This window comes from Oryctolagus cuniculus, chromosome 1 (genome assembly GCF_964237555.1).
Source record: "Oryctolagus cuniculus chromosome 1, mOryCun1.1, whole genome shotgun sequence".
In the NCBI taxonomy this organism is placed as follows: domain Eukaryota; kingdom Metazoa; phylum Chordata; class Mammalia; order Lagomorpha; family Leporidae; genus Oryctolagus; species Oryctolagus cuniculus.
In genome coordinates this window covers 16,818,118-16,827,333 of record NC_091432.1, presented here as the reverse complement: position 1 = coordinate 16,827,333, position 9,216 = coordinate 16,818,118, and the positions used below count along the sequence as shown (strand labels likewise).

Genomic DNA, 9,216 nt, shown 5'->3' with positions numbered 1-9,216 from the left:
CCTGGTTGCTCCTCTTCCAGTCCATCTCTCTGCTGTTGTCCAGGAGAGCAGTTAGGATGGCCCAAGTGCTTGGGCCCCTCCACCCACATGGGAGACCAGGAAGAAGCACCTGGCTCCTGGATTTGGATCAGCACAGCACCGGCCATAGTGGCCATTGGGGGAGTGAAGCAACAGAAGGAAGACTGCCGCGAGCGTCTCGGGGAGTCTGGCCAGCAGACTCAACCCAGGGCCCGCAACGACAGTTGCTCGGGCAAGAAAAGAACGAACGACATTTATCTGTCTTCAGTAGACTTTTTATTAGAGAAAGTAAACGTGACAGAGGGAGGAGGAAAGGAGAGGAGAGAAAGAGAGCTTCCTCCTTACACCCGTGGCTTATATACAAAATGTGACCAATCAGGAGCAAGCTAGAGTCCATGCATGGGGCACACCAATCCGGTCTCTGTTCTCGTGAAAGGCACGCGTCGTTCTGTCAATCAGGTGAGGTGTCACGCAGCAGGCAGGCAGGCAGGCAGACTCACTGCGGGGGTCCTGCTGCCATCTTGTTGTTTACCAGGACCTCGAACCCTCTGCCTTGGGAGAGCCCCGCCCGTAGGAAAGCCCCCTGGTCAAAACCAAAAAAAAAAAAAAACAAACCTCCTCCTAGTGATACCGCCCCCTGACATCTCCCCCTACTTTATTTTAAATTGATGGCATGGAAACGTGTCTGTCTTAGGCGACCTGGAGCGCAATACCAGTGTACCTGTCATGGGGTCGGCGGGGAGCATGCCCCTCCGCCCTGTCTTAGGTTGCTCGGCATGCCTCCCAGAACTTACCCGTCTTTGACTACCGTTCCAACATGCTAAGCCACACTCCAGCTTGGGGGTTAGTCATGGGGTATTGTTTGTGCATCGCTAACATGGCTTGTTTCACCACCAGCTGCGTTTGCCTATGGCGGTGTATGATGGAGATCAGGAGGCAGAGTAACCCAGAACCAAACAAGAGTACCATAATAAACAGGGCCCAGATGGCCACCCATTCTTTAACCGTGTTCCAGGATTTGCCGAACCAGGACCCTAGGGTTGCAAAGGGCGACCATATAGTTGTACCAGAAGGAGAGGTTTCCCTTAACCATAATATATCACGTCGCAGCTTATTTAACAGCAGAGTGAAATTTCTATTCCATGTAGTATTTATCATTTTTCCTAAAGCTTTAGAGTCATTGGCTAAATGAGAACATTCTGCTGCTTTAAAGGGAGTAACACAAGTGGACATGGATTGAAGTAAGCACGGCATACCCGCAAGAGCCCCCAATAAGTCCAGCTCTTCCTGCATAACATCTACATGCTGATTTAGCATTCGGAGGCCGGTATAGAGGCGTAGGTCCATTTCTTGTTGATGTTCCAGCACCGCAGCCGTGTTCTTAGTAATGTTATCCAGTGTGGATAGGGTGGAAGCCTGAGAGACTGCCATACCGATGGCCGCCGCGCCGGCTGACAAGGCTACAATAATGGCTACAACGATGGCGGTGGCACCGAAGTCTCTCTGGTTGCGGAGGGCGACTGCAAAGTCCTGCTCGCGTACCAGTACCCGTACTGGGACCCAAGTTGGAATGCGAACCACGACAGCCATGTGGTTCCCATCCCAGCAGTTAGTCAGATTTCCTGAAAAACAAGTACCATTAATGTCTTGACAAACATACCAAAGAAAAGGCGTGCTCAGGCACACAGAATTGACCCTGCCTTCAGCTTTATGGGATGTGTTATAGTACTTTTTAGGTTAGCATGTTGGTAGTATGCCCAATGGAATCCTTTAAGGAAAAGTAAGGGTGTGATATCTGTACAAGCTCCAGCAGCATTACACATGACAAATGGGTCCCACACACTACCATCCTCATCGGTTTCAAACCTATTTTGCTTGGACCAAGCCTGTATGCTGTTACTGAGAGGCTGTATGTGGGTGTTATTGGAATGAGGGTTGGAACAGGTCACATTTGTAGTAGTAAAGCGGGTAATGACTGAATTATTGAGGGCTGTCCAGCTTCCAAATAATGCGTGGCGAGTGAGAAAGAATCCATGACCTAACTGCGGGCGAACCGTGCTAGATAAGCAAGATGAGAAAGCGGGGCGTACGGGGTTGACTGGGGATTTACAATGCTCGATGAGGTCTACAATAGGTAAAGGCTTGTTATAAGTGCACTGGAGACAACGCAGTGGAATGCTATTAGAGGAGAAAGAGGCCACATTGCCGGAATTATTCTGACATGAAGAGTTGGAGTGGGAAACATTCACAAAATCGCTGAGAACAAAAGGGAGTAAAACAATGCATGGTGAAGGGTGGGTGTGATTAAACCCACACTCATCCATACCGTCCTTGCTTATCTGAAAGCAAAGAGATCCGGCTAGAGATAAGGTGAGATTCAGGCTAGCGTAAGCAGAGTTAGGTGAAGCTACCGGGTCAGCAGCCGGAACGTTGTAGCGCTGACCAAGAGTAGCATTGGTTAAGTACATTAAGGGGAGGATCTTGGAAGAGTTGGATAAAGGGAGAGGAAAAGGGAGTGCCCAAAGGAGCCCCCAGTAGGGGTTGCCCTCATCAGAGCTGCTGGTTGCGGTGGTTAGGAGGATCTTCAGGAGGAGGTGGTGCGTCAGCGATCTCCTCGTCCTGTTCCAGATGATAAGCATCGTCCTTCGATGGCTTGTCTAATCTCCTTGTCCTTCTTTCCGAGGTCCACACTGGTCGTGTCGCATCCTGTGGGAGAAAACAGACTGCACCTCGCACCCGTCGTAATATCGGGAACGGGCCTTTCCATTGATTATCCTGTGGATCCTTCCACATCACCCATTCTTTACTTGGCTTCTCAGCAGTACGTGCATGCCGTTCAGCTGGAGTGGTGCCATCCGATTTCTGATTTAAAAAATTTATGGTATATAGGGCTGTGTTCAAGATATCTTTGGGTGAGGAGGATAATACTCCTACTCCCCCTTTTTGTTTATTAATGATAAGTTTTAGGTACTGATTGGTATATTCTACTATGCCTTGACCCTGTGGATTATAGGGAATTCCAGTTACATGTTGGATGCTGAATTGTATTAAGAAATCTCGAAATTTTGCAGAGGTGTAAATGGGCCATTGACTGTTTTAATGACTTGTGGGGTTCCCCAGGTGGCAAAACATTGTAAACAATGTTGAACGACGCAAGTGGTGGATTCTTTGGCCATGGCCGAAGCCATGACCACACCTGAGTATGTGTCCACAGTGACGTGAACACAATTAACTCTGCCAAATGAAGGTATGTGAGTGACGTCCATTTGCCAATTGTGACAGGGATACAATCCTCTGGGGTTAGCCCCTGTAGGTGCAGGCAGAGGAACATGTATCACACATCGCTCACAGGTACGGACAATGTCTTTGGCCTTGGCAAGTGGAATGTTAAACCTTTTGCTGAGGGTTAGGCTATTTACATGCCATTTTTGGTGAAACTCTTTTGCTAATTCTAGGGCTAAGCATGCAAGTTGGAAGCGAGAATATTGATTGGCTAAGTGATTGCCTAAGGCTAGGGGACCAGGTAGCTGAGAATGAGCTCTAATATGCCCTATAAATAGAGGAGTGACTTGGGTGTATATAGCCTGATGAACAGCATCTAGATAAGGGAAAACAGTGGAATGGCGGGATAATATAACAGGGGACAACATTAGTTTGACAGCATTAACTACATAGGCACTGTCGGATAGGACATTAATAGGTTGTGTGTAGAGAAGCAATATTTTTGATACTATGGCTAGTTCTGCATGCTGAGGGGATGGAGACATAGTAAGTACGAAATGACATTGAGCACCGACTACCGCGGATCCGGTGCCTCCTTTTGCACCATCAGTAAAGGCTATTGGGGCATTTGTAATAGGGTTGTTATACACCCTTTTGAAGTAATGTACAGGTACATTTTTACAGAATGAAATAAAGGGATGACTGGGGTAATGATTATCAATTTCTATATTTAAGTGTGCCATCATATGAGCCCATTGCCAAACTTCCTTGCCCCTTTCCCTAATTACTTGAGAGTCGAATAGTGTCACACATCGGTGTGGCACACGTTCCGAAAGTTCTAAAGCCTTGTTGGCAGCCTGTATAGCCAGGTTTCCCAATGCTTCTCCATATGGGAGTATTACTTGTGGTAAATGATCATGAGGATATATGAACAAGAGAGGCCCTCCTTGCCAGAGTAGGGCATATGGGTAGTGAAACTCTATGAAAATCAAAATTTGAATTTCTTGGGCAGGGTCACAATGCTGCATGGCAGTGGTTTTGAGTCTTTGTTCAAACATGAAGATCACCTCTTTTGCCTGAGGGGTCAATTGCCTGGGAGAATTAAGATTAGAATCCCCTTCTAGAAGTCGAAATAGAGGTTGCATCTCTTCAGTGGTTAATTTATAGTAAGGTCGTATCCAATTTAAGTGTCCACAGAGCCTTTGGAGATCATTGAGTGTTTTTACATCATGTGTTGAAATATTAAAATCAAGAGGCATGACCTTAGTGGGGGTTACTTTTAGGCCCAAGTATTGTACAACAGTTTGAGATTGAATTTTTTCTGGAGCTATTTGTAGACCATTATTAGTGAGTTGTTTTTGCAAGGCAGTAAATGCCACCAGCATGGTGTGGTTGTCCTGAGTGGCAAGGAGGATATCATCCATATAATGTAGCACTAGCGACTGAGAGCATTTGTCTGTTTTTTGTTCTAAGGGATTACCTGCTCTGTCCATTTTTGAGTAGCATTCATTGGCCCAGTGGTTTCCTTTTCCACATCTGGGGCATAGTCCTGGTTGCCGGCCCTGTGTCCTAGTTTCCCTGCAATCCTTTTTTAAGTGGCCCTCTTTGCTGCAGTTGAAACATTTACGGCTATTACCTCGTATAGTTTTTGCCATAGCCATGGCGGCATGGGCTCCGGATGCACTATCGTCCATCACATCCTGACATATTTTTATAAAAGTGGGAATGTCTTTATGCTGTCAGGATCTAAGCGCCGTACGGTTATGTTTTATTAGCTTGTTCATAGGCCAATCTCCTCAACAATGGGGCAGCTTCATCCACCGACTCAAACAAATTGCCTGTAGCCTCAAACAGTCTGTTAATCAAGTCTGCATATGGTTCACTGGGACCTTGGATTATTTTCGTAAGACTGTGTTTAACCTCTCCCCTTTTTGGGACCACTTTCCAAGCCCGAAGAGCTATATCCCTGACCTGCATCAGTACTTCATTTGGGCACCGCGCTTGCGCATCCTCGGTGTCAAATGCTCCTTCGCCAGTTAACATATCCTCGTTCCAAGCAGGTCGCCCGTTGGCCCTATTGGCCAGCGCCTGTTTTTTTGCTAGCTCCCCATAAGCTGTGGCCCATAGAAGATAGTCACCCCCTGACAAAACTGCCTTAACTATGTTTCTCCAATCTTCCACTATAAGGCCTCCTGATCCCATGCCTTCAAGGACTGCCTTAGTAAAATTTGCATGGGGCCCATAAAGTTGTACTGCTTGCTGCAATTCCTTAAGTAGTTTAAAGTCCACCGGTATCCAACCTCTATTGCCCTGTTGATCTATGAATACCGGGAATATCTGTTGTGGTTTATAGAATTGTGACCAATCCAGAATTGGCCCTCGGTGGGATTGGCTTCCCCTGCCAACAGGGCTGTCTTGCTCCTCCTCCTCTGGGTCAATGGGAGTCATGGCCCTTCCCTTTTCCTTCACTGCCATCCTCCCTGAACCGAGTACAACAGGGCGCCACTGTGGGGCACTGCTAGCAAGGCAGCAACCGTGGGGAGAGTCCTCAGGGTAAGGCAGGATGGAAGGCAGTGGAGGATAAAGTGGTGGGGAGATATCAGAGGGAGGGACGCTCTTCTTACTTGGCGTCCCTCCACCAGCACCACTTTCCTCCTCCAAATCTTTGCTGCTGCTATCCTTGGAATCCTTGCCTATTTTTTCTAAAATTTTTAAACCTTCATCTAGCAATTGCCCTATAATTTCTGAGTCTGTAGCCAAAGCGTTATCAACCAAGAACCACATCCGTAAGACCGTTTCTTCAACTTTAGCGGCTCGCAGTTCCCTTCCTACTGTGCACCAGTTTTCCCTTGATAAATTCCCTCCTTCTATGAACCATGGCAAAACTTTCACCACTGCTATGGTGAAACAGCAGACAGTTGCAGCTTTGACGGGCATCCCCGTTGCTCTCAACAATCGGTTGAGGAGCAGCTGCATTTTTGCAACTGAGGGTATATTTCCCATGATTGCAACCTGATTTGCTTACTCAAAACCACAGTGGTCCTAGGCTTTATCCCCTAGATTTCCGTATATGTACGTTTTAAGTTTTCTTACCTTCTTCCGCTGCTTGTCCCTCGTGGAGGAATCTGAGTCATGGCACCACTTGCCGCGAGCGTCTCAGGGAGTCTGGCCAGCAGACTCAACCCAGGGCCCACGCCGACGGTTTCTCGGGCGAGAAAAGAATGAACGACGTTTATCCATCTTCAGTAGACTTTTTATTAGAGAAAGTAAACGTGACAGAGGGAGGAGGAAAGGAGAGGAGAGAAAGAGAGCTTCCTCCTTACGCCCGTGGCTTATATACAAAATGCAACCAATCAGGAGCAAGCTAGAGTCCATGCATGGGGCACACCAATCCGGTCTCTGTTCTCGTGAAAGGCACTCGTCGTTCAGTCAATCAGGTGAGGTGTCACGCAGCAGGCAGGCAGGCAGACTCACTGCGAGGGTCCTGCCGCCATCTTGTTGTTTAACGTGACCTCAAACCCTCCTCCTCAGGAGAGCCCCGCCCGTAGGAAAGCCCCTGGTCAAAACCGAAAGTAAAAACCTCCTCCTAGCGATACCTCCTCGAACTGTTCCCTGACAGAAGACATTTCTCTCTCTCTCTCTGTCTCTCTCTCTCACTATCTGCAACTCTACCGGTCAAATTTAAAAAAAAAAAAATCTTCCTCATTAAAAGCTAGTGAGCAAAGACTAGCAAATTGAACTAATTCAGAAGAGTAAAGTGAAGAAATACAAATCCAATCCCCTAATTCACACATTTATCCATGATTCTCACATCTTAACTTTTGTTAAATATAGCTATCAATCTCTTGCTGAAAATTTACTTAATTCTTCTGTATAATTCACCCAACTTATGTTGAAATGCCCATTTTGTTTGGAGATATAGTATAACCCAAATTTTTGGAGAAGTTCACCAAATTTTTGACACAGAAATTAAAACATAGGTTCACTTTTTTTTTGTTATAAATCCTGATTGTCCTATCTATACATGGGCACCAGGTATTTGAGACTTCTTGACCTCAGCAGGTACTCCTTGTAGCTTCATGTGTGTGAATTCATTGTCCCTCCTCCTATGGATCTCACCTTCTTGTAGTCAAGAGTTGGTGCAATGTTAAGAAGCTTGGTAATTATACACGTCTATTCTGAAATAATGCTGCTGTAACTGAGCATGCCATTTAATTTCATGCAGTTTTTGTTATCCTGTTTGTGAAATGACAGACATTTAACTTCACTAAACTCTGTCATATTAACAGTACTTAACACCATGAAATAAATTACTCTGTCAGCCTAGAAGAGCATGAGTTTCTGACAGTGATGCAGAGATAAAAGATAAAGCAATGAAGGAAATCTGCACAGACAAGGAAGTTCTGTGATTAGATAATAGAGGTAGTGAAATCTCAAATATTTTCTGCATCTTCAAATCCACATACTTGAGAAATACCCAAGATATGATTTGCCTAGGTGTTTCAACATTTGGCAACTGAAAAAAAAAAAAAAAAAAAAAAAAGAAGGAATCTGACCTTTTCTCAACACATAATGAAGCATCCTCCTCACCTTTCAATTCTCATGTTAACTCCTAGTATTTCTCCCAGCTTGGATAAATTCAATATTTGTACAAGCAATTGTCACTGGAAGATGGAAAGAGTGAGTCCATAGGCAACATGAGGAATTCAATGAGTTGGAAGGAGAATGATTCTTAGGATAAATGAATGATGTTTCAGAATTGGAATTTCACACATTATAGTGTAAAATTGGGTGCATTTGTTTGAAAAGGACACCAGGAATAATTCTGATTAAGGGACTCTCAGGCTTCTTTCTTTTTCCTTTTTTTAAAGATTTATTTATTTATTTTGAAAGTCAGAGTTATACACAGAAAGAGAAGGAGAGTCAGAGAGAGAGAGAGGTCTTCCATCAGCTGGTTCACTCCCCAGTTGGCTGCAATGGCTGGAGCTGCACTGATCCGAAGACAGGAATCAGGTGCTTCTTCTGGGTCTCCAACATGGGTGCAGGAATCCAAGGACTTGGGCCCTCTTCCACTGCATTCCCAGACCATAGCAGAGAGCTGGATCAGAAGTGGAACAGCAGGAACTCGAACCACTGCCCATATGGGATGCCAGCACTGCAGATGGCAGCTTTCCCACTACACCACAGAGCTGGCCCCAGGGTTCTTTCTTACATCAGTCCATAGATGAAATGATTCCTATAGCTATAGGTTTTTCTTTTTTGACCTCATCCTCTCAAGAATAATCAGGATTACGGCTTATTTTTCCTATTGAACTCATTGCTCTCAGCTTACTCTTTATAGGAAGGTTGTTCTTGGAACTTTAGTTTTAAGAAATTGAAAGAACTAGCCGGCGCCATGGCTCAATAGGCTAATCCTCCACCTTGCGGTGCCGGCACACCGGGTTCTAGTCCCGGTCGGGGCGCCGGATTCTGTCCCGGTTGCCCCTCTTCCAGGCCAGCTCTCTGCTATGGCCAGGGAGTGCAGTGGAGGATGGCCCGGGTGCTTGGGCCCTGCACCCCATGGGAGACCAGGAAAAGCACCTGGCTCCTGGCTCCTGCCATCGGATCAGCTCGGTGCGCCGGCTGCAGCGGCGGCCATTGGAGGGTGAACCAGCGGCAAAGGAAGACCTTTCTCTCTCTCTGTCTCTCTCACTGTCCACTCTGCCTGTCAAAAAAAAAAAAAAAAAAGAAAAAAAAAGAAATTGAAAGAACTGAAAGCTGAGGCATCTGAAAGACTGACTTTGTGATCTAGCTCGTAAAGCATCCCATACGGGCTCCACTTTGTCCTTGATTCTTCACTTTCCAATCAAACTCCCTGCTAATGGCCTAGAAGACCAGAGGAAGATGGCCCAAGTCACTGGGCTCTTGCACCTATGTGGGAGACCTGGACTAAGTGCCTAGACCCTGGCTTAAACCTCGTTCAGCCCTGGCCATTGA

At 46.2% G+C, this 9,216-nt stretch overlaps 1 protein-coding gene across 2 annotated transcripts; it reads right to left on the bottom strand.

Annotated features, from left to right (window-relative positions):
* Positions 1–277: 277 nt before the first annotated feature.
* Positions 278–6,586, bottom strand: LOC138846977 (uncharacterized). 2 transcript variants are annotated; one of them, XM_070064348.1, is made up of 2 exons: positions 6,334–6,586; positions 278–2,724 (listed from the first exon to the last, which is right to left on the bottom strand). In XM_070064348.1, exon 2 carries the CDS (start codon positions 2,655–2,657, stop codon positions 1,695–1,697), a length of 963 nt encoding a protein of 320 aa, XP_069920449.1. In that variant the 5' UTR covers positions 2,658–2,724; positions 6,334–6,586; the 3' UTR covers positions 278–1,694. Both variants share the same exon structure in this region, with proteins under 2 accessions (XP_069920449.1, XP_069920459.1).
* Between the last annotated feature and the right edge of the window lie 2,630 nt (positions 6,587–9,216).